Source organism: Heliangelus exortis, chromosome 2 (genome assembly GCF_036169615.1).
Source record: "Heliangelus exortis chromosome 2, bHelExo1.hap1, whole genome shotgun sequence".
NCBI classification, from domain to species: Eukaryota; Metazoa; Chordata; class Aves; order Apodiformes; family Trochilidae; genus Heliangelus; species Heliangelus exortis.
In genome coordinates, this window is record NC_092423.1 from 45,545,892 (window position 1) to 45,572,893 (window position 27,002).

The following is a 27,002-nucleotide window of genomic DNA, read 5'->3' on the forward strand; positions in this document are numbered from 1 at the left end:
TAAACTTACAGGATTGTTTTTACTTTAGTTCCCAAGATTCAAGAGCATTAACACATAAGGAATAAAGTTCAGGTTTGCTGTACTATATAGTGGAAACTGTTTTTAAACATCCAGACAAACATCTCTGCTTACACTGGTAGTGATGGTTGCTTCAGGATACAGTAGCCAGATACAGGATCACAGTAGTAGGGGCTGGAAAAGGTCATTCTGTTCAACATGACTGGAATGAACTCTATATACAGAACTCTATATACAGGTCCTTAAAAGACCATCATAAAAAAAAGAATTAATCAACCATTCATATATATGTGAATGAGAGTCCAAAAAAAAGCAAAAAATAGAAACTCATTAATAACTAATACTGAGCTGCAAATCATTTACTATATTGGGTTTGAATTACAGTGAAACCTTTCCTAAGGCCAGAATTACTTCTTACACATTCTGAAAACAGGTGCTTATACAAATGTAATAAATTTAAGTCATTGCCAGGAATAAATAGCTGCAGACAAATTATCAGAAGATATCCACTGCAACCTATAGGATTTATTTTCTAACACAAACCCAGTCTTTCACAAAACCAAGCAGTCTTACTTACTAACACCATTTACTTATCAAGCAGCCAAACCTGGCTTTCTGATTCATCTCATGCCTACCTTTGTCACTTTGTCAGTGCCTGTCAATAGACACAGGAGGTCTATCACAGATGTCTTCCCAGTAGGCTGCCTTAATGGCCTCAGAAACAGATGATCATCAACCGTACTCCTACAACACCTGTTTAAGAGCTGATGATTCCAGCATCTTGAACTGGGTGTTTGTTCTATAGTTAACAAATATAATCCTTTTCACATGACCAGCACACAGCAATATACAGATTGTCATTTCCTGGCCAGTGGAACTACCAATACACCATATCCCACAGGTTTGCATTCTATATCCCTGCCTATCTCCTGCCATCTTTGTCACTGATAACTCCCATTCCCGATTTCTGAAACCTTAGCACCCCTCTATCCTACATCACCCAACTGTAAGCACAAGCTACAGAGGGAGTTGCTCCCATGCACTGACTGATCCTGTGGGATCACTACATGGGCGCCCTCCACAGCCACTGATCCACATTGTTGAGCTCCATGGTTACAAACCAAAACCAAAAGATTGAAAATATCTTTACAAGCAAATAGCAACTGAATACGAAAAAAGGCCATGGGAAATAAAGCAATATTAATAGATTCAGTAGACCTCAGAATACTGTATAAGAGTATATGTTTTATGCTTTAAAAATTAAGAAATGCTAGTGGAAATAGAGCCAAACCTGAGAATGTTTCACCCCCTTAGCAAGAATTGTTCTAGACCAAGATATAAACTCAGATCAGTTAGCTGCACTTTGATCACATTTTACTGTTATGACAAAAGAAGAAAAACAGCTTTAAAATTATTCTCCCTTCACATTTACATTCCTTATTTCCTATCTGAAGGAAGCAAGCATAATAGCTTTAATAGTTTTAAAAATATGTTTTAATAAAAGTTTTTAAAATTATGTAATTTTAGGTACTAAGATGTCTATTTCTGTAAAGTATATATTCTTGTTTTTTTGATGCATGTCATGTGTCACACAAATCCATTTTCTGTACATTGGCCAGAAACTGGTACTTGATAAGACCTTACTACTGTCTAAGCCATGACACTATCTATGATTTTTCTCCTTTCTTCAGTTACTGATTATTTTAGAAACACTACATACTTCCTATATTTGGACCTCTGTGCTCTCTCAAGTTAACTTTAAATCATACAATGATTTCAAAAGATGAGGATAGGGAGAAAAGAAAGAGACTAACAGACAGAAGCCAAGAGAGCATGCTTCATATTCCTAGAAGACCAAGCTAAAAATGACCACTATTTTCTTGGCTTTTTAGCATCTCACCTTAATTTTTCACAAGAGACCATACATTAATTTCAGTCTCCTTGCTGAATTCCAGTCTCAATAATTAAATGAAATTGTATTATTCCCCTCTGATTTTTAAGTGGAAATTGTCATTAATATTAACAGAACAAATGTTTAATAGCTGATAACACAGCAGAGGCCATTTTAAATTCCCACTGCAACTCTAGCTGCATGTTAATCTCCATTTCACCTTTAAACGTTACAAGTGGTTATCATTAAATATTTGATATATTGTCACACAAAAAGACACACTTCAGGGGAGAGAGAAATTAATATTAGGCAAGCCACTCTGTATGCCACTTGCTGAAATGCACAACCGTATTTTTGTAATTAATTTAAAAAAAAAAAAAATCACAAAAGTAGTAATGAGGCAAGTGCTATCACGCAACTTAGAGGAAGGGGAAAGTTCAACATGTAGGATGCAACCCATTTAAAAAAAAACAAAAACACCAAAACCAAAACTATCACCTAATACAGCCCTTTTGAGCAGAGATTTCTGAAGGCTAAGAGGCACAGAAGGAAACAGTGATGAGGGTCCCCAAATCATCTGCTTCTTGGCAGCTCAAGAAAGGCATACACAGAATTGGAAAGAACTCCTCATTGCTAACATATGGTCTCCTGGAAAAAAGAAATAAACCTTGACATGACTGTCCCTGTAACCCGAGTTCTTCACAATGTTTAGTAAGTATTGAAAATTTTTTATTTCTAAACCTTCATATATATATGAATTAATTACCACACTGTAATGGGGAAATAAGGGTAATTGATGACCCATAATATGCTGTATTCAGCATTTTAAGACAGTAGAATTGCTCATGAATGTTGAATACCTTCATTAGCAGCCTGAACATGGAGTATTAATAGGATGGAATAACATGCACTTTCAGCATATTTGAAGATGATATTGAAACAAGGCAAGCAGTTGATGTGATGAAGGATTGAGCCAACATTCAGAAAGAGCTCAAGAAATGGTCTGCCAGAACTTTCTTAGACTTTAGCAAAGTCAAATACAAAGTTCTGTACTTGGGAAGGAATAAATTCATGTGATAGTACAGAAAAAGGCTGGAAATATACACTTTGTGGCCCAGCCACATCAAACACTGTGGTTGTCCTCCTCTGGACTTACTCCTGTCTGTCAACAGTAGTTGAACTACTACAGTTTCCTGTAGTTCAGAGCAAGATGCAGAATTCCAGGTGCAGTCTCACAAGTGCCAAATAGAGGAGAATTATCACTTCCCTCAATCTTCAATTTATTCTTTCATGTGGATGCCTTGATTTGCCTTTATTGCTGCAAGGGCACACTGCTGACTCATTTTCAGCTTTTCTATTTGGACTCCAGGATCAATTTCTGCAACAATATCCATTTTACTAGATTGTGTTCTTCTCCATCACACAAAACCATTTAAAAATACGAGTTGAACATCAAAGAGAGTGGGAGAGGAAACTTGGTATTTTTTTATAGAGAACACTACATATTTACAGTTGGCAATTAAAATGATAAAAAGCCCTCCAGTTTCTTCCTTTTTCATTCAAGTATCTTACAGTTTACAAATTACAAGATCAATGCCTTCATAACATTCTTGCAAACCAGATTTCACAAGTTTTTTACTGAAAAATCAGGCTCTTAATCAATAAAGCACTGGCCAAAATCCAAGTTCCCTGTACTCTGGAGATCATCTAATGGGAAAAAGGTACAAGAGAAGACAGGGACATTTTACTTGAGATAAATTACTTTTTGCTGCTGTAGTGTCTTTTCTAGTTCTGTCATTCTCACAATGAAAAAGCTTTTCCTTATGTTTATACAGAACCTTCTATTCTTCAGCTTGCACCCATTGCCCCTTGTCCTGTTGTTGGAGATCACTGAGAAGAGCCTGGCTCCATCCTCCAGGCTCTCTCCCTTTACATATTTATACACATTAATGAGGTAACCCCCCAGTCTCCTCCAAGCTTTAGAGACGCAGCTCCCTCAGTCTTTCCTCATCAGGGAGATGTTCCACTCCCTTAATCATCTTTATGGCTCTGCTCTGCACTCTCTCAAGCAGTTCCCTGTTCTTGAACTGAGGATCCCAGAACTGGACACAATATTCCAGATGTTGCCTCACCAGAGCAGAATAGAGAGGGAGAAGAACCTCTCTTGACCTATTAGCCATCCCAATTCTCATGCACCCCAGGATGCCATTGGCCTCCTTGGCCACAAGGACACATTGCTGGCTCACGGTCATCCTTCTGTCCACCAGGACCCCCAGGTCCCTTTCCTCTACACTGCTCTCCAACAGGTCAGTCCCTGACCTATACTGGTAAATGGGGTTGTTCTTTCCAAGATGAAAGACTCTCCACTTGCCCTTGTTGAATTTCTTAGATTTCTCCCTGCCCTCCAGCCTCTCTAGGTCTAGCTGAATGGCAGCACAGCCGTCTGGTTGACATGGCAGAAGGAAAAGATAAAAGACTTTAATAATGTTTCTATCCGACTTCTTCAACTTGGAAATCAGCATAACAGAAGAGATGCATTTTATTTTTGGAGCAGATGAGAAGTGAAACAGTATTGTTTTACTACTAGCAGCATAAAAAGTACATGGGAGTTTACTCTGTGAGACAATAAAGAGGAGATATTGTGAGAATGGATAGTTTTGTCATGCTGTTCAACAGTTTTGCACCTAATTTGCTATGCAGAAAAGTAGAATGGGTAAGGCATACCCATTATGTGGCTAAAGGGCTCATAGGACTTCATTATCTGACAACCACTACAGAACATAAATGCACACAAGTCTACAGTTTCATGTAATGTCAGCTATTCCAACAGACTGGGAAACACCTATAGTAAGGAGAATAACTAAAGATGACATACCTTCTTCAAAGAGTAACATCATGTTTGTGCTTTTGTTAGCAACCACGTTATTCAGTAAGGCAATCACAGTTTGCATTGTGTTCCCAAGTATACTGTCTTGGTGTTCCTGTAAATACAAGAGAAAAATAAATCAAAAATATTTTAAAACCCATAAAATCTAGTGTTTCTTTGCAAGGTTAGAAGACAACAAAAACTTCAACTCTTCCAAAACTACAGCAATAAGAAAGCAATACTCTAAATTTCTTCAAGTTCAACATCTGAAATAATGGAAAATCAGCCAAATATATTTGTAGAGAACATACATTTCAAAAACACAAATACCGGACCAAAATTTCTACCACGTTTCTTTGAACTGAAAGACTTCTTAGCTAGGTCTAAAATTTTAGATCTTTTAAAAATGGCATAGAACTTTATCAGCTTAATCTCCTTATATTTAGAAACAGAAACATTTCCCTTTGTATGGTATTTCTTTTATTAATGACATTAATTTTACTCTTTTCAGTTTCAGCTTCTTAATCCACAGTGAATCTTAGAATCTATTGTTTTTGTTTACGCAGTTTCATAAGTATAAAATTAATTTCACATGCACATTAAAGTCCTATTTCTATATCAAATTCATCACTCTTAAAATGTCTCTCTCATGCTTATGATATGAACCCTTGAATACAGCCAAAGGAACACTCAAAGTTCCTTTTGGAGATGAGCAGCAGTGGCCAAGAAGAGTCTAATCTCTACATCTCTTTGCTGAAGCATTTATGACCTTTTGTCTCAAATGTATGCTTTAAAAAAACAAAACAAAAACAAACCAGAAGCAATCTGCCTTTCTTTGTGATAATCTTACTAACCAGCTAAATACTATAGCTGAAACAGAATAAGACTCCCAGACTGTTAGACAATAGCAATCAGAGGAACATATTTTATTCTTCTTCTGAGAATTCACTTCAAGTCAACCTATGAATGGCATTCAGAGTGCTATCTCCATAAGCCACTTTTTGAGCCAGCACTAAGTCATCAGCACTGCATTTAGGATAAGCCACACTATTTGAAACCCTGCCTGGAAACACCATATAATGAGCTGCAGGATTTCTCAAGTGAGACACTATTTCTTGACTAGTCTGATAAAACTCAGGATACTGTGAAATGCATGTTCAATGCCACTTCAGAAATTTCTCTTTTACAGTAGTAAAGGGTCATACTATGTGAAGGACTAATGTTTTCCCTTAAACATATAACTACTGAAGGAAAGATTTTGACAGGCAATGGCTCAGATGGTTCCTTTGGGAGCACTAATTTCTCTTTCTGCACTAAAAAACTAAATGCTATTTTTTCCTGTAAATACCATAAAATATACATGATAAGGCATAATATACTAACAGGTAAGGAAATACATAAGCTTACATGGCTTCCTATTCACTTCAGCCTGTATGAATTTTCTACTCACACCAGAGCTATTTAAACTATAACATATAGAGAAGACAAGGAAGAGTGGCTCACAGCCTTTTGAAGGACTGTCATTTCCTACTAAAACCTAAAAAATATATATCCAAGAGCCCTGAAATTCTGTTTACTTTTCATAATACTCTGAGATGTTGTTTATAATTTTTATAAAGAGCACAATAAATATCTGTTCCTCTGAAGGTTTATAATACAGCCTCATCATTTTAAAAGCAATGCGGAGAAGTATAAATGCTACATTCTTCAAATAAAGAAAAAAATACCATAAAGCCATGGTACTAAAATAAATTTGATTTCCTACAGAGTTGAAGGGTAACTTTTTTTTTTTTTTTTTAATCAACAGCCTGTTTATCTGGTAGTCTATCATCACAGTATCTTATTAAGTGTCCTCAAGAACATTTAGAAAACAATACATTATATAGTATGAATGATAGATTTATTGAAGATCGTTACAGACACTAAGAATATAAAATTAATAAAAGCAAAAATGAGAGCTGACTAATATTTTCTTTGTAACTGCAGTAATTCTGTTACTGCCCCATATATATGAAGTAAACATCTTTGAGTGAAATTGCCTTTTGAGGTACACAATTACAAGACAAGCTGGTAATCATTTACAACAGCAATCTTTTGCATTCACCAGGTTAGTAACATTAAAACTGAAGACATCTTTGCTTTTAATGGAGATCACTTATACTACAAAACCCTCTACTGAAAGGGTAGCACTGATGCTTTTACTTACATCAAGGCATATATAACAAGACTCATCTTACTACTCAAAACTCATATAAACAAGAATTCAAGATGCAACATAGGTTATCTCAAGAGAAGAAAATGGTCTGTTAATGAATAAAATAATCCTACAAATGGTATACTCTGCTGTACTACCAGAGTTTTAACGTATCTATCATAGATGGGTTTTGACCAAATACTTGGTTTCAAAAAGCTACGGGTATGCGTTATTTATCTAAGTCACCACTGATTGCTGTTAGACTCGATTTTAAAGGTTTTTATAAAAATATTTAACTTTGTCATAATCTACCAAGGAGCAAAGCTGATCTAATTTGTGTGCACGGCACTGCAGACTGTGGACATTTAATGAACAGTGCACTTGACAGCTTTAATAAAACATAGCATTTGCCAGCAGAGATAATTAGAATTGAAGCAGCAAAATTCTAGTGTTTGGCAACACAGATGAAACAACTTCATTAAAATGTACAGCTTCGGTGAATGAAAGGCAGGAAAGCACTGGACCCTGAAGAATCAGCCTTCTCAAAACTAATTGCTTCAGTGCTTAAAAAGGACAGCTATGAAATACCAAGGGCATAACAAGGAAATACTAGTATTAAAAAAAAAAAAAAAAAAAAAAAAGAATCACAGAAGATAAATCAGGCTTTTCAAACAAGACTGCACTGTATTTAGGCCATTAAACTTTTCATTCTAATTTTGAAGGGTCGTATGCTTACAAAAGAAATCAGTTGAAGTCTTTTTTAAAGCCATTTAGGTAAGTGGGTGGGAATTAGCAAAGTAGGACTATGAATCTTGGCAAGACACTATGGGTAAATCTGCCATTTCTCTTCCTTTAAGTGGATTAGAATTTAGAACAGCATAGGTAAACTACAGTATTTTAGTTACATCCTACATAACAAAAAAAGATAGCAATTGTGATAAGAAGTTACCAATTTGGGCGACTTCCCACATATGCCCCCTACTCATGTATCTAAGAATCCAGAAGAAAATGAACTAGCTCTGTTTACAGATATGCTATAATCAAATCTGTATGCCACTGTACTACTGACCATTCAACATAATCAGAGTGATTAAACTTTATTGATACAAGGTTTCTTCTCCTTAGCTTATGTATGACCTATGAATGCAAGTCGGGTAAATAAGGGGGAGTAACAAGATGGAGGCTTGATTTTTCATACACTAAATCCAACAAAAGAAGAAAATTATAGAAAGGTACCATATTCAAATTATACTTACTAAAAAAAAAGCCATTTTTTGGCAAAGCCAAAAAAGTTGAGATAGTTGAGATAAAATAAACCAAAGAATTCATGCCAACAGGACCTCTAATAAGAGCACAGCTTAATATCGCATTTAACCTCATTTATTTTGATACACTGTATTGCTTTCTGTATATGAAATAGAGGATCAGAGACTTTTCCAAACATAACAGTAGAATTTTCTGTGTGAAAAGATATTATTAGCACGCAGCCTGCAAGGGATATTCACAGCAGCATATGCGCTGGTTTTTAATGACAAGCCCACCAATAAACAAATTTAATCCAGCTATATACATAGCTGGCTAATCTGGTCTTCAATGTTTTATGGCTTTTGATGCATAAGTCTAGTTATGCATAAACTGAAAGCCTCTAAATATGGATCTCGACCATTACTGTAACTATTCTCCTGTTTGATGACTTAAGTCAGAAGTAAGCACATCCATATATCTTGTTATTCTAATTTAAAAAAAAAAAAATCCACCTTTTTCAAAAGCACAGTTCTAACAAAGAGTATTTCCAAATATTTTCCTCTGGGTATGATCATACAATAAGGAACAACTACAAATCTGGCAAGCAATTTCTGGAATAAGTCAGTCGAGGACATAAAAACAGTAGTAATTATTTTAAAGAACTAACAAAGGAGAACAGATACCATTAATAAAAACTTACGATGTCAACCAACAGAAAGCGGTAATGTCCATCTTAAACTTTGTTCTTCCCATGACAGCAAGTGGGATACTTTTTGACAAGTACATCCATTTTTGAGAAGTACATCAATTTACAAGTGCTTTCTCAGGCACTAAGTTTAGATTTTCAGAGACCTAATGATTTTTCTTTTTATTCCGGAACTCATCTGTTACATCCTTTTAATTTGCCCAAATTCCTTATTATCTTGGAAACAAGCATACAATTTTATCTGTATCAATGGTCAGAATCTCAAGAGGCATAAGGAGGAAAGGTGACATTTACAACAAACAGAGGTCTAAAGGCATTGTTTCTGTAGAATCAAAAGAGAAAAATTGTTCTTTTTGGAAAACCAGCTCCTACCAAGATCATAAAAATACTTCTTTTGTACAACAAACATTAAGAACTGAAAATACAAATAAAGACCAGTGGCCTTTCTCTTCTCGTTTTATTGTCAGCTCCTGTAAGAATACAACTTCAAAGAATGGACATGTGAACAAGAACAGTATTTTTAACACCACCTATTAATAGATTAACTACTTTTCTTCCTTTAAGAGGTCTATTTCATGTTTCAGACTTGTGGAAGTTGGATAAAACAAGCTAATCCAAGAAGAAAATATTTAGTAAATATTAAGGAGTTAAGGATTACAAAACTGTCCTATGTCAGCAAACATGAGATTTATAAACTAAAGAGAAGTATACCCAAATCTGTTCAGAATTAGAGGTAGACAGCCTTCAAGGTTACTTAGAAGGAAATTGTATAAAAGTTTGTCACCAATACTACCTTATGTATGGTGAAAAAAGAAAGAAGCCAGATCATCAATAAACTTTCACAATTAACTTATTTTATAGGGTGAATTACACAAGTCCTATATCTTGAATAAGAATTCCATTTTGTCCTTGTTTTTCCTTTGTATTTATCTAGCAAAAAAACCCCAAACTATTGGCATGAAAGTTTCTTTTAGTCAAATTTCAATGTATCAAACAGTAATCTTGTGGAAAAAATACCAGAAAGCAAGAGAACATCAGGAATCTAACGGTCCAATTCAGTGAAATTCATGTGCCATTTTTCGTTCAATTTTTCGGACCAAAACAGGATAAATTTTGATGCAGCACAACAGAGAAAACAATAACCAGCCACACAGCCTTACAGTCTCTGTCACAGAAGACATGTAAAACAGCTGAGCAGCAAACCTCTGTACACAATGTCATTTCTTCTTCCTACAGAGTTCCTACACTTAAATTTCCCATGCCAATGAAAACTCAAAGCTTCTCCGTCTGCTCCTTCATTCTCAAGGGAAATTTTCTTTACTGTCAACAGAGGGAGCCCAAGAAGACTCGTCCCGTCACAGGGAGGACACTCTGAAGCAATTTCTTTTAAAAATATCATTTTCCTCATTATCTAAAAAGAAGAATCCAAGCAATTAGCTCCCTGCGTATTAAAACTGTTCATTGTGAATAACAATCAGAAACACCCTAAAAAGAAAAATTTGCTCAAGACTGAAGAAAGAGGATGGAAAAGAAGTTATACACATATCTTACTCCAGAAAATTAAGCTGTCACATATCAGGGAATAGCTGTGCATCACGGAAGCATTTATACTGGTCTAATCTAAAGCAATGAAGCTCTAGAAGTATTTGATACCCCTACAGCAGTAACTTCATTTCCAGTATCATATATCTGTAGATGTCTTGGGAGAGTTCTCAAGTATCAGTGAGGCATTCAAACCGCAAAGTCACTTGGGAGCTGCAATCAAACATTAACCTAAGAAATTTACATAACAAAATATTCACTTACCAGACTTGTGTTTTCAGCATTTAATTAAACACTAGTTCTTAAACAACTGTAGAATGGCAGATATCAATGAATTGACATCTTTTTTTCCATGTGGATTTTGCTTTGATGTAAAAGACACTTTGCCATTACAAGGAAAGACATTCAGATGCGTTTGGGGAATTTGCTGATGACATTTTTAATTTATCCAAAGGCTCAAATTAAAATTTTTTACTGGAAAAGGTTTGAGGGGTTTAGAATGGAATTTCTGCTTAAAATCATAAAAAGAGGTTTTTGCAGAATAGAGTACTAAGTTAGGGCACTTACCTAGGATAATAAAAATTCAGTTTCAAGTCTCTGCTGGAATTGGGCTGTGCAGGGATTTGAACATTGTTTATCTTAACTCTGCATTCCCAAATCCATCATTAACTGTTAAGGAATGTGTCTCTGTTTCTATTCCTTCTCTATAGTTAATTGCTAAATTAGAAATCAAAAGCAGAAACCGATAATGACTGATAATGATAATTATCATCACAGTGTTTTTTTTGTGGTGTGCAATAAACATTAACTCTCAACACTAAAGTTGTTGCCTTAAGAGCAAAACCCATATATATTCTAAAGAAATCTCATAGGGAGGTTTTATTTGGAATGATTTTTCTTTGCTTAATATACATAGCCAAGACAATACAGGATTGACCTAACACTTAAATTGTTACAACTCCCTTTCAAATCTCTAGTCTCCTCCCTTCCTCCTGACATGGCAGAAGGTTACAGAACTGGGTATCTTCTCCATTTTAGCACTCTTGTTTCCAGACAATTTAACAGTGAAAAAAGTACAATGGCATGGTAGACTCAAACACACATTTGGTTAGTTGGTTTTGGTTCTCAGTTAATTAAGGGCTATGAACATTAGCACACCTTTACTGTAATCAATTTATTAAATACTTACAAATCCAGGAAATGAAAAATATTTTAGATATAGTAGAGTATCTCTGCGAAATACAGGAAGTTCCCTCTCCTATAAATTAGTTGCATATAATCTCTACTCTCAATTCTATCTCAAGTTACTATACCCTGGAAAGCAGTAGGTATATTACACAAAAACACTTTCATATCCCACGAGCCACAGTGTTACCTTGGCACCCTTTCAAAGACTCAAGGATAAATGTGTTTTCTTCTTCACACTGTGTGTATGAAGTTCAAGAATAAAAAGAGCTGGGGTGAAAATGAAAATCAACGGTGTGAACAGAATCAAGGAATAAATACTGGGGCAAAGATTCTGAATTTGAAGGTAAGATTACAATTCATACTCTGTGTGTGCCACAGGGATTAACACACTTGTGAGAGTAACTGGATTTGATACACATATTTAAGCTAAATAAAGCTCAAAGCCTTTGCTGCCTCTCAATGTCACTTCACAAAAATAAGTATTTGTGAAATCCAGGCCTAAAAAATACAGCGTTCACAGCAACCAAAAATCTCACTGCTCTCAGAGAAACAAGTCTGGTACTAAATGTTTTCGCTTGTAGACACAACAGGATGGAAGCTCTTATCCAAAAATCTCCCACAAAAATCTGATCCACGCATTGGCCTGACCTGATGTCAAGCAAACCACCAACACTGTCCTTTAATCAAATTCTGTACAAGGTTAAGACGATTTTGCTTTAATATTATTTACCAGAAGGAAATGCATGTAAGTTAGGACAAAAACCAAAATAATTAAAAAGAATAAATAAATCTAGAGACTAAAAAGACAGAAATTCAAGGTTAAATGACAGTACTGCCTCTTTGCTTAAATTATTCTAGTATCCTGCTGTTTTCCAGACTCCACAGAGTTTGCTTTCTAATTAGTTCTGCCTGCAGCAGCACAACTAAAATGGCATACTTATCTTGGTTATGTTGGTATGAGACATTAAAAAACATTTCTACTTTCATCATGATTTTTATTTATTCCTTTATTTGTTTCCTTACTGTTTTACATTTAATACTTAGTCTGTCTCTTCCTGTGACCCTTGAAAAAGTGAACATAAATAAAATTCACTCTAATAGGTCATATTTCAGCTATATATTTTAGCAAAATACTTAAGAAGTGACAGCTCCATTTTAGCTCTATAAAATACTGGCTGCATGAATGCAACATCAGTCACAGGAATTATATCCTCCAGGCACTGGAATTCATAGATATTAGAGGACAACTGTTTCCTTAGCTGACAGTGGTCTGCCAGTGGTGAGAAGCAGAACCAGAACTGACAAGAAAGAAATTACAGCTAACAAGATTGGCAATAATAGTAAGAATACAAATACTTACGAGTATTATGCAAAACATACTTACAAATGTGAGGTTTATAATATAAATATGTATGCTCTAATAGATTACTACTCCTGTAAATTTATGATGGTACTTAAATGAAAAGAGGGTAGATTTAGGCTACATATAAGGAAGAAATTCTTCAATATGAGGGTGGAGAAGGTTGCACAGGGAAGTTGCGGATGCCCCCTGAAAAGCCAGGTTGGACTGGGCTTTGAGCAACCTGGTCTAGTGGAAGGTGTCCCCTCTCAAGATACAGGACTTGGAACTAGATGATCTTTATAGGTCCCTTCCAACTCAACCATTATATAATTTCATTACTTGAGCTACAGCATCTAAGTTTTCACACAGCAGCTGCCACTAAATAAAAGACACAGGCAACTCGTGAACAGTTCTCATCACCCAGAGTATTAAACTAGGAGGAAAAGACAGAAAAATATTTACTTCACTGGGTATATATAAAAAGAATATATCACAATGAATTTTGGAATGGTCTGAGTCTTGCTGTCACGTTAGTAATCTCAACAGTGCCAGGCCATAGACAGTTCAAAAGGTACATGATACAGATCTACTTAGCACTGCAGGGTCAGCTGATATTCCACTGGTACATCCTAGAGCTTTGTGACTTGCCTGGCAAAAGCTAAGCATCATTTCTGAAAACTCTCACTCCATTTTTATAGGAGATTAACAGATGGATCAAAGACACAAGAATTACTAATATGAACAAAATACAAAGCTCTGCTAAACAAGCCTTACTTCTGTCTCAAAGACATGTGAAGCTATTCTGTGTTTTATTACTATTATTTAAGTATTTTGAACATAAATTTTTAAATTTGTACCTCTTTCCAGGATAATCTCCAAATGATTTGATTTTTCTTCATAGTCCTGCCCCACCTTCTCCCCCCAAGTAATTTCTATTTAGATGCCTACATATTGGTTCAAGAAATGACCTTTAGGAATACAGGTTTGAAAATTGGTATTGTATAGAAACATAAATTCTAGTTAATGAGAGAAATATATTCCAGTAATCAATTCTTGTTTTCTTCTGGGAAAAAGTCAATTCAAACCTTTCTGCTTTTCATGATTGTTAAGTTATCTCCTGGAAACACAGGAGATACACTATGAAGAGACTGAATACATAGTACCTCGAACCTCCAAGAGAGTGATCTTTTTTTTCTTCTCATGAAGCTAATTTCAGAAGTAAACAGATTATAAATGATTACATGAGAATTTACATCTATTGCTTTAAAAGAAGGACAGGATACATTGAGGATATATACACACACCTGTGTATACATACACACATTTTCTCAGAATTTTTTTTTTAACTATGACATACAAAATTCAGATGAAACTATTTTAACAACACTGAAAAATAAATGACTAGACACTTTGTGTTGTTTCAAAACAGAGCTAGATTTTCCATTCCCTCAAATGTTTAGGACTTCAAAAAAAAAAAACAAACGTTCCCAGTCTGCACTGACACACACCCTAGGTTTTCAAATTATCTGTACTCCACAGTGGTTCACTCACTGTAAGTGAGTTTCTCCTCATTTTAAGTAAAAGTTCAGATCAATAGAAGCCTTTTCTACAATGAAAATTTACTGTATGCAAACAGTGGTAACTTCAGTAGGAGATAGTGAGACATCTAGTAAAACATCTTGCCTAGTATATAAACACATAATTTGAGTTCAGAAACCCAGAGTCAGCCATTCCTTCCACTTGTTTCTGAACTTGGGAATTGCACTTGGCCTCTTCCCCTAAGGTGTTCCTGATCAATAGGCTACTGGCTACCCTGAGGTCTGTCTTCCTCTTTTGCCTTCCATGCCACATTGTGTAGAAATTTCACCCATGAACACCCTCTCATTGAAACCTACATCCAAATGGGAATAATATCATGAAACACCGAAACAAACCAAATATTTCCTTCCTCACACTACACACTTGGGTCCTGAAAACCAGTTCTTATCAGCAAGATACGGCTGCACTGCTCAAGTTTTCTACCAACAAAGAATGGTTTTACTCTCCTATGAACTCATAGCCTGGAAAGGAGCTGGATACTTTTAGATCAAAGTAGAATTCTGATGCTGAGAGAGGCATAAAATATCAACCAGAATGACATTTATTATCACTAGAGGCCAGATGGAAATTTTAGCCAATGTAAAATGTCATACAGTGTGTCAGTAAAAGGAAAGAATAAAGGAAAAAACAAAACACCAAAGCCCCCAAAATAACTGGACCACTGGATTAAGATAGCATAGAAACATGGTTTATATGAAATGTTCAAAATACTAACTTCATTACATCAAAGGGTCCTAGTAATAATTAAAGGAGTTAATTTTTTAATTACTCATAAGTTATTTTACAGTTATTAATGTAACTGTATTACTATTTTACTTCATTTTGTTCAACTCATCCTCCCTAAACAGTTATTCATACTGAATATTGTGTACAATAGATGAGAGGAAATAAAAGATGAAAGAGGAAACCAGCTAAAATATATCTGAAAAGCTGGTAACAAATTTTACAAAAGCCAAGGAGAGGAGAGTAAGGTACTATTAGCCATTTTTATATCCTAATGGAACATGCAGGTTTCAGTCAGTTACTAAGAGTGGGTCCATGGCAAAGAGCCCAAATGATCTCTGAGAAAGGATAATGTACCTTTAATGATTGAAATAGCAAGAAAATTAAATCCAATCATGTTTCATTAAGCATACTCTAGCTCCCATTTTTACTAAATTATTTTATTATGATTTCCCAACTGTCTGTTGAAATAACCTTTTACAGCAATTTAATTCACCATCATAAACAAGTCTCATTTCTCACAATGAAGTCCCCAGGGAATACTGAGAGGAGACAGATAATCTAAACCTTGCCAATCCTGCAGCCACTAAGGTAACATCTCAGACAACGATTTTTGTTTCCCTATTTGTGGCTGAGATCATTAAGATATAATTAGAAACGTATTCATGAGTAATAGAGCATCTGTTATGGAGATACCATTCGCCAAACAAGCATCTTCTATACCGGCCCTTAATAAGAAGGGCAGCAGGCATAATCCCCACTTCACTCTCTGGAGAGTTCTGCATTAAATGGATTGCATTAGACATCCCTCTCGCTCCCCCTTTTTTAATGGAATCTTATTCAGGCAACCAGTGTTTTCTCAGACTCCATTGTTACCATCAAAACGGGTAGTCTGTTTGCTTTCAGCAATATGCTCCTGCAGTGCCATCCAGATGTGAGCCCTAAAGAAAGCTACGTGCAGTGAATTTAAATCCCTCTCCACAACTTGTCACAGGGTAAGCAAATGTGGAACTTCACAATATACAGTAACAAATTAATCAGACTGTTTGCAGAATAATCCTTGTCTCTCTGTCGTAGCAGAAGAAGCTATCAACCTCTGTATGCATCTCTTCTCCTTGGTTCCTACTTTACTCATCAAAGTAATTCAAAGAAATCTGTTTTGTCCTTGAATGAAACTTGACTTATTGTCAAACCCCTTTCAGCCCACAAAATACAGCAATGGAAAGTTAAAATTAATGTCAACCACTAAACACCAAGCAGTGCTTATGTATCTGCCATAGGTAGCAATTTATGGCTGCCACATAAAAAGGCCAACTGAAAAGTCCTCAGCAACTGTGTGTAGTATGATGATGGTTGAACAAGTTACTACTATATTTGGTAGCCAGGAATTTGAAAGGGACCAAGTAAATGTAAAAGAAAGTAAAGAGTTCTAGGGCCCAACCTTGCTTCCCATATTCATGTGAATAGTAAAGAAATACTTGCTCAAAGCAAGCAAGGGGCAAAAACTCCATCTTATAATACAACTGGGAGACTTGAAACACAAACATAACAGAAAAAAAAAGGAGATTTGCAAAATCTCAGCTGACTCTCTGAGATGAAGTTACTGTTAAAATTATAATTACAAACTCACAGTAGGTAAACTAAGGTTTAATCTTGTTGCATATATTTGACTATAAACCTATTTTAGCAAAGCAATGATTCTTAAGCATGCCTATAACAACATTTTATAAACCAAAATATATTTAGAAACGAAGCTCATAAGACAATAAGCAAATTACTCTTGAAAGCAGAATATTAAGATTTAAACTGTTTTCCTTTGTGGAAGACTGACATTCTAAAATCTAATTACCATCCTGCAATATGAACCCTTCAGCAAGTCATTAACATAAGGAATGTATTATGCACAACTGAAGCCAAACCAGACAAATTTCTAGATAAATTATCAGAGTTCAGAAGCATAATATGCAACCTCTGCCAGCCAGAAGCTGTTCATGGACATTCAATATTCTTTTACAAGCTCTATTGTGAAGCACACAATAGCTATTACCTTAGTCATCAGAATGCAGCTGGTCAATAAGTGTACAGTCAGCAAGTGCCACATTCCTACACCAATATTTATCCAGATGAGATCAGAAGATACACCTCAGTCATTTGACAGGACAAAGATAATGTCACAGTAAAATTCTGGTCACAAGATCAGTAACTTTAGTTCTGAAAAGCATGAATCTCAGCTTTACTACATTATGAAATTGTTACTTAAATGCTTTCTCTGCCTTGATATTAGCAGGAAAGGTAAATTGATGCACTGGTCTCAGTCAGCATGAGAACCACAAATTTTGGGAGCAATAGGATTTTGCTTTAATGTTACTTCTGCAGCAAAAATAGCTAAGTATTTAAATGTAGGAATTAATCACTTCAGGTGAATGTTTTCGTTGACAATTTGTTTCTATATGACCTATTTAATATTTTGCATAAAATTCCCATAAACTGATCTTCCCATAAAAATGGTAAGATCAGGTTTCCCTCCCCAACTTCTAATTCATAAAGTCTATAAATTTATACTAGACTTGTAAAGTCCCATGCTAGGAAGAATTGTCACTCATACTCTTTCTGCAGCATCTGCATTACACATATTTGTAGCATTTGCTCCTCTTCTTGAGGTCTCTGTGTGTCCTTTGGCTTGATCAGTGATCAAGTTGGGGTGGAAGTGAGGAAAGGCTGCAGGGCTGCACCCCAGCCTGTCCTGGGGCATGCAGAGGATACAACAAAAAAGCAGCTCTCACCTCCCCAAAACTGTTCTCCTCCCTACCCCCTGCTCACAGTCAGCTGATAGGTAAGTCCTGGGACTAGGCATATTTCTTCTGTTTTTATGTCACAGAATCCAGTATGAAGAACACTTATCAGGTCACAAAGACATGGACAATTTTAACAATAAATTATGTCTCATATATGAATATATGCTTTATATATATATATGTTCACTCATATATATACGTGTGTGTGTGGTGTATATGAATACTACAAAATTAAAAACTGATTAAAGGACAAGACTAAAGAAAATTAAACCTGTCCAAGGCTGGGCCCTGCAAGACTGTGAGAGTGAGATGAAAAAAAAAGCCTAAAGACCAGGAGGTGAAATTTACCAATTACTGATAAAACTGGGGTTGGATGGAGGATGAAAGATAAAGAATTTAATTTGTTTGATTTTATTCACAGCAGAATGAGCCACCAATCCAGAAGATTAACTACTTTTGCTGGTACATTAAATTAAAATGTAGAAGAAATACAGCGAATGCTAAGGAACATTTGGAGAAAAAGGGTGTGATAGAAGCAATGCAGTTTCTGAGGATGATGATACCAGTTAATTCTCTAATTAAAAGGGAGGGCAATTACCCCTTTGCTCATTCTCAACCACCTCCAAAATATTTTTCTCTAATAAGTGTGAAAATGGTCCAATTATAATGAATAAGTGGAAAGGTCTTTAATGAAATAAAAATTCCGTGGAAATGTTCTGTATTAAATATGGAGAGCTGTGAAGCTTATTCACAGAGAGGGAATCTATGTAAATACAGGGAGAAAGACTGTATCTGAAATTTAACATAGAGAAAGCAATGCACATAGTTGGGAAAAAGTCCTAACTTCATATATGAACTAATAATATCAGATTAGGAAAGACAGTTTCACATGAAGCAAAAAAACAAAGCCAAGAAAAGAAGAAAAAATAAATAAAAATTTAAAAAAACAAAACCCAAAAAACCTGAACATTACTGTGCCACTGTATAAACCCATAGTTCATCCACCCTTTCAACACTCCATTCTGGTCCTATATCTCAAGAATTATATACAAAATTTGAACCTATTCTGAGAAAGCATCAAGAATGATCAAAAGTGTGGAATTTTAAAATAGCCAAGTAATGATGGCTTTTTATTCCAGCAAACTGAGAGGGAATATTGAGATTTACAAAATCAAGGCTGTCATAAATGGATGAAGATTCATTGTTTGCTGATTTTTTGAAAGCAGAAACAAGAAATAATTAGAATCCATGTTCAAAACAGACAAAAGGAGCTGTTTCTTCACTCAGTGAAAAGAGATACAAAACCAAAAGGCTGGTCAAGACCACCGGCATGGCCTGATGCAGCCTTTTTAATGTTCTTTCTAGTTGCCTGTACAAAAAGCTAAATGACCATCATCACACTTCAAAAAAAAAGACCTACAGGAAATAATATATGACAAAAATCAGATTTCGTATGAAATCCAAGAAACCCACAACAGCCAAAGACAGTCTGAAAAACTCTCAAACAAGTCTGTTCAAACAGAAGAGTTTCCAGCATTTTTTATGCAAACAAGAGACCTCTGATTAATCACACTCTCAGCAAAAAAGAGACAAACAAACAAGAATTAACACGGGAAGTAGATTAGGTACCACATGTTTCTTAGATATAACATAATAACTTAAGCATAGGGCAAGACAGATAAATATTTACACCCACATTCATTCTCCATCTGTAATTCAGATAAATATTTAAGTTTTTACAAAAATATTTCTAAGTAGAAAATACTATTTTACTTATTTGTGAATGACAAATTATTTGAAACGTATCAGCCTTCAGAATCATTTCAGTATAACAAATTAATATTATACCAACACCATTAATCCCATAGATTTATCACAGATATTAATTATTCAATTAAAAATGTGACAGGACTTAAAAGTCATATTGCTTGTCAATAATTCTCCTTTAAATGATAAAAAAAACTATACATATTTTTTAGCATGAAAACTCCTATGAGTACAACTCCTTTGAGACTGAAAAGACTGGATTTGTTCAGCCTTGAGAAGAGAAGGCTTGATTACAGTGTCCCAGCACCTAGAGGGTAGCTACAAAGATGATGGAGAGGAAGAGTCCCTGTTTATAAGGAGTCACTTGGACAAGACAAGGGGCAATGGGCACAAGTTGCTCCTGGGGAGATTCTGTTTGAATGCAAGGGGAAAATTTTTCCCTATGAGGACGCTCAGACACTGGAATTGTCTCCCAGGGGCAGTGGTTGATTGCCCCCATTTGCAAAGTTTTAAGTCTCAGCTCGACAGGGTGCTGAAGCATCTCTCAAACAATAGTATTAGAAGGGTCGGAACTGATGACCCTTGAGGTCCCTTCCAACCTGACATTCTACGATATGATTCTAAAAGTTTCATTTTGTGGAGATAGTTTCAAATAAGTTTCTTTATAGTAAAAAGTCCATACGTATTTGTTTTTTTTAAAGTACATACATTTTTTAAAAAACAAAAACATTGCACCAACTTACAAAGCCTAATTCCTTCTGGTATTTTAAATCCAGCATTTTTTGAATAAGGGAAAAACACCTTTTTGCATGCACTATTTGCTTACAAATATATATTTCATAACATATAAACAAGACCATGCAAATCCTAATTAGAAATACTTAGGAGATTATGATAAAAATTCAGGATACGCGTATAGAATAACTCATACTGAGATAGAGAAGGATGCAACTTCAAAATAGGAATGGATTTTTTTTCTATTACTGTTATTATTACATTCCCCAATCAAGAAGGAACTTCCAACACATTTCTGAAGTCAGGTACTATTGCATACGCCTGCAGTCACACAAGTAAACCCTGCTGGAGTCAAAGGACTAAAACAGAGCTTGATATTAAAAACTATATATTTTGTAATTCATACAACTAAAAATTAGAGTTAAATAAGAAGTTTATGTCCAAATTTGTTTCTGAATTCTAAAAATTACTATTTTTATCTCATGTACTCATGGATACCAATATATCTGAATCCAAACAAGTAAACAGCACAGACTAAAAATTAACTTCATAACTCAAAACTAATACTGTGTACTTTTAACCTGATACATTCTAAAATAACTTGTTTCAGATAACAAGTCAATATGTTTAAGTAATACAAAATAGTTTGGTTTCTTATACAAAAGTAGGAGTGGTAAGACAAACTTCTACAGTTAATAACTAAAAATTTACACTACAGAAAGATTCCCATGCATGTATTTTCTGTATATAAGCAGAATTTGACAAGTTCCAAACTGAAAGTCTGCCTACTCCAGCAATTTAAAATGCTCATCAACCCTACAAGCAGCTATGTAAGTACAAGCCAGGTACTAAGAACACTTTCTCCATCCTCTAGGAATTCATAGTCCAAAGACTTTGATCCAAAAGCTCTGTTTGAATATAATACCTCTCAGGGAATTTTTTTCCAACAATTTGTCCTGTCTTTTTACAGTTCTTATATTAGAAGATACAATGAACAGCAATACTGTTCCCTATTGACTGTGCCTGAGCCACTCATGACTATGCTATGATACCTCCTGCTCAAACATCACCTCCCATATTAAAGCACATGGGAGAGTAATCTCTTCTATAGTGGCCATTTGATATCTCTGCCCTTCTTTGTTGCAGTTTTTGCAGTTCTACTATAATCTTTTTCAGATGGAAAGCCCAAAATCCACACATGGATTAACATGGCTCCATGTTTTTCTGCTTGCCATAGCAATACTTCCTCTTACAGTCTACATTGTTTGCCTTTCTGACCTGGACTGAGGATTAAGCAAATGCTTTCTTAGACTGTGTTTTTTATCTAGCCATAATATAAAATATTAAAATAAAATATAAAATGATAAAACCAACCCATCTTGCATCAGTGCATATGTAGAGTTGGGTCCATCGCCAGTAGACACACACTGTGTGTTCAAAACACATACAGGCTTCAGGGTTGCTTTGAAAAGGAGTGCAAATTAAATTGAAAGTGAGTAGTATTAGGCGTCAAAAAAACTTGTGAGGATTTAATTATACAGATACTCATAAGATTCCAAAGGTTCTGTAAAAACTTTAATCAAAAAAGGCTCAAATCAAGTGTGATGGAAGAATATGTGAATGCTGAACAGCTTTATGTCTGTGGAAAAAAAAACAACCCAACCCAAAACTGCTGAAGTGGGAGGAAAAAAACCTTGATCCACAAACTGCACTGTAGACTTTGTAACATCTTCAAACACTTCACCTTTTCAAAAAAACTGAAACAGGAGAGAACATGAGCTCCAATTGTTTACCTATCCAAGTCTTCAGGCAGTCTGTGGTGATGGTCAGTCCCGCCCTCTCACTCATGGTACTGGTGACATCCATCATGGAAGCTCAATAGCCTTCTGCTTTAAGTTCCCAAGACTGATGGACTGATCTGATAACTGAAATTAAATTACTAGTACAATGTTCAGTGACCACAGAAAAAGGTCATAAACTCCACTAATTCAGAATAAATGGGGGGGATCATTAACAGAATTATTCCTGACAGAATGGGCTGGACAAAAGAATGCACCACGAAATGCTGTGCTGGAGACTAACTTTTAAAGTTGTATATATATAAAAAAAAAAAAAAAAAGGACAGAAGAAATATGATTTCCTACTCAGGTTGAAAATTCCTGTATTTTGAACTATGCACGGACTCAAGTCTTCCTTTCTTAGTGTGAGATAACATCAGGTTTTTATAGGACGTCTGAACTGCAGAGAAAAATGAATTAAAATATTTAACGCCATAGTTTAAGCTACAATAGAGAACTCATTAACCAGTCCTTAATTTGCTTTTTTCTTTACATATAATTCTTCTCCTAAACACTATAAAAATTTTCTTTCTCAATACATATTTCAAATATTCTACAAATCTTAACAGTTCCAAAGGTGACCAAGTTTAAAAAAAAAAAAAAAAAAAGTTTTTAGTTAACATCTAATTACTCCTGTTTTCCATTCAGTTTTAAAGGATACTCTTCCAATATTCCAAGAAAAATCTAATAGCATTGACTTTAGCTGTCAGGTGCAAAGCTGAAGTTAGCATATTCCCATAAAGGTAAAGAGCTGCACTGTTTAAGGTTAAAATATAATAATTAGAAAAATATTCCGTCTTTTGCCCTGAATTCAGTACAGCAATATTCACATTATGCAGTCACAAAAGTTATATATATACACCACTTCACTAAAAAAAAGTTGTTCAGAACACTGTTCAAAAACCACAAAAGTAAGACTCATGTAAGGTACACCTTAGTAACAAGCAAGAGTATTGCCAGACAAAACCAGCTGGTTGAATCACTGGTTCATAAAAACATCCACATTCAGTATAAAATACAGCTGTCTCAGATAAGGGAGAAAGGGAGGTGAAGCCAAGCCTGCTGAATAAGCGTTGCCTCTTCAGTCCATCCACCTTGCTTACCATGAATTTGGAAGCAGAAAATAGATTAAGAGCTCAGAAAGCCAAACTCACTTGGGAGACTACTGACTTGGATATTAATCCAGAGGAATTAACACCAGGCAGGACCCAGTGAATGTGGGATAGGTTTGGGCTGGTTGGTTTTCAGGGAGATGGACTAGATTAGGCCAATCAAATCACAGAAGTTGTCTGTATATCAACAGTTATGGTTGGGGGTACCTTCGGAACTCTAGTCTCATCCCCTGCTCAAAGCAATCCTGACAAAGCAGACTGACTCAGGGCTGCATCCAGGTGAGTTTTCAGAGCCTCCAAGAACGCAGATGTTGCAGCCTCTCTGGGCTCTCATTCCAGTGTCTGATCATCCTCCCCACTGCAAAAAAGTTTCTCCCTATATCAACATAGCATTTCCCATCTTCCAACTTGCATTCATTCTCTTGTCCTTCCGTTGTGCCCTGCTGAGACAACTCAGGCTTCACCTTCTCTGTACTGCCCACCGAGGTAGCTACAGACAGGAATAAGATCCCTCCCAAGCCACCTTTGCAGAGATTGTCTGGAGCCTGTTCTCTCAGCTTGTCTGTGTCTGCCATGTGCTCCAGACTCCCTGATCATCAGGGTGTATACTCACTGGGCTAGCTCCAAGACATCCAAGGTTCAGGATAAGCACTGTCTTTCATAATATATTTAAAATTCTTCTCTGAGCACAGTATTTGAATGAACCAGGTGTTCCTAACCAGTTTAGCCTTCCAAGATAAACTTATAAAAGATATTTAGGATAAGCACTCCGACAGCTTTTGTAACTGCAGCAAAGTCCAAGGGACAATATGCAACCTTCTAGGTGCAGCAGGAACCTTGTGGATTTGGAGCAATAGCCAAGGGCCAGCACACAGTAATAAGCAGATGCTCCACCCTTTGCAGGAATGGGAACTTCTGAACAACTGTTGTATTGGATCCCAAGTCAGTCACTAAGGGGATCACAGGAGTTCTGTACTCCATACCATAACACTGGACAAATATTAGGGTTGTAGTTACTTCTTGTTTTGAAAGGACTTCTAACTCCATCACCACCACGTATCCTTGTAACACTGGGCTGTGTGTCTCAACCAGCAAGAGAATCAAAAAGAAGAAAGGCCTCAGCTGGGCTATAAGTCACTCTTAAAACAACACTGTAATGTTCTTTCCCCAAGGGATCAGTGCTGGGCCCAGTCCTGTCCAACATCTTTATCAATGACCTCAATGATGGGAGAGAGTGCCTTGTCAGCAAATTTGCTGATGAGACAAAACTGGGAGGACTTTCTGATTTACCTGAATGCTGTGCGACCATTCAGCAAGATCTGGACAGGACTGGTGAGCTGGGCCATGAGGGGAACCTAATGAGGTTCAACAAGAACAAGTGCAGAGTCCTGCACCTGGGAAGGAATAACAAAATGCACCAGTACAGGTTAGGACATGATGTGTTAGAGAGCAGCCCCATGGAAAAGGACCTTGGAGTCCTGGTGGACAAGAAATTATGCATGGGTCAGCAATGTGCCCTTGTGGGGTGCATGAAGAAGAGTGTCCAGCAGAACATGGGAGATTCTCTTCCCCCTCTACTCTGCCCTAGTGAGACCTCACCTAGAGTACTGCATCCAGTTCTGAGCTGCCCTGCTCAAGAGGGACAGGGATTTACTTGAGACAGTACAACAGAGGGCTACAATATGATTAAAGGACTGAAAGACCTGCCTTATGAAGAAAGGCTGAGTGACCAGGGGTTTTTTAGTCTGGAGAGAAGACTGAAAGGGGATCTAATTAATGTGTATAAATACATGAGGGCTGGGTACCCTGTGAGAAGGGACAACCTCTTCTCACTTGTGCCCTGTGATAGGATGAGCAGCAATGGATTCAAGATAAAGCCCAGGAAGTTCCACCTCAACATGAGGAAGTATTTGTTTACTGTAAGGGTTACAGAGCCCTGGAACAGGCTCCACAGAGAGGTTGTGGAGTCTCCTTCTCTCAAGACTTTCAAGACCCATCTAGATACATTTCTGAGTGACCTGCTCTAGTTTTGGTCCTGCTCTGGTAGGGGGGTTGGACTCAATGATCTTCAAAGGTCCCTTCCACCCCCTGACTTTCTGTGATTCTTTGAACAGTCAGAGCAACAAAGTGATAAAGACAGAGATAGGCCCATGCAAGGCATAACAGTGACTGCTACTCTGCAACAACTTTCTCTTTGAAATGCATAGTAAAAATACTTTATTTCCAAAGACAATTTGTAAGACATTATGCTGCAATACACAAAGCAACCATTGACTTTTAACTAGTTTAGAAAAGTATTATAAAAAAACCAAACCAACAACCTTCAAAAATACAGTATGCTTGCTTGCTTATGGAAGACCAGTAAAATAAAACATGAACAGTGAGATCAAAGAGATGGAAAACAGTCACAACATCATAAAACTTAGAAATGTGCTCTAGTATCAGCAGTAATCATGGTCATTATTTCTGCAAAGCAGACCTACATACTTCACTACTTGTTTGTGATTTCCTTTTCCAGTGTGTTATAGCTAGCTTTAAAACCTTAATAAAATCTTTTAGATTTATGTTTATTATGCATAAAATTTTCAACTTCTGGAACAGGACAAAAAAACCAAGAAACACATAAGAATATTGTTTATACATGATCCCTTAGCACTGAACATAAAATTAAAACAATAGCTATGTAGCATACATACTAAAATATTAGTGTCTAGCAATAGAAAGCAATTCCTTTAAAATGCAAATAGTTGAATTTACCTCCTATAAAAGAACATAATACTGTGGACTCAATTTTTCTCTAAGAAGTGGAGCTTCAAGTGATTTTGTAAATAACTTTATTCCCTCCCCTAGCAGGAGAACTGGCTAAAAATACTTTTCCAGGTAAGAAAAAGAGTGACAGGATATGCCTTAGTAATTTTTTTCCTTTTTAAAAGCCATTTTATTAGTCACAATATCAATTTATAATACTAACATGATTTAAAGGATGGCTCTGATTCCCCTCATACATCTTTCTTTTTCCACTAGCAATCCTCCTGATGACAGATGTACACAGACAGTAATAAAATGGGCTGCTCAAATTTATTTAGAGTTTGTGCAGCACTTCTCGTAACAAAATCTGAATACGTTCTAAATTCTAATGAATTTTTTATCCCTACATCCCTGTGATGCACATTTGTGGTTTTGATATTACTTTACCATAAGGAAAATTTATTAAAGAATTGTTTTTAATAAGGTCCAGCTGAGACCATAACCAGGCCTAGTTTCAGAATGATGAGCACCAGTTTCTGACAGTTTTCTAACAGTAAATGTATTCAACACACACGAGGGATAGAAGCACACTAAGCAGATCTGAAAAAGAAGGCTTATACAATTTGCCCAGGGTCAAGAAGAAATGTGGACCATCAGCTGAAATAGGAAGCACTGCTCAGCTCTCTAGGTACT

At 36.0% G+C, this 27,002-nt stretch overlaps 1 protein-coding gene across 2 annotated transcripts in view; it reads right to left on the reverse strand.

Annotated features, from left to right (window-relative positions):
- The window catches only part of ULK4 (unc-51 like kinase 4), a 210,551-nt gene that overhangs the window by 79,892 nt on the left and 103,657 nt on the right, over positions 1 to 27,002 (reverse strand). For both annotated transcript variants that reach the window (XM_071735884.1, XM_071735883.1), the window contains exon 32: positions 4,785 to 4,890. In XM_071735884.1, coding sequence (XP_071591985.1) covers positions 4,785 to 4,890 — 106 coding nt within the window. The remainder of the gene's footprint in view (positions 1 to 4,784; positions 4,891 to 27,002) is intronic.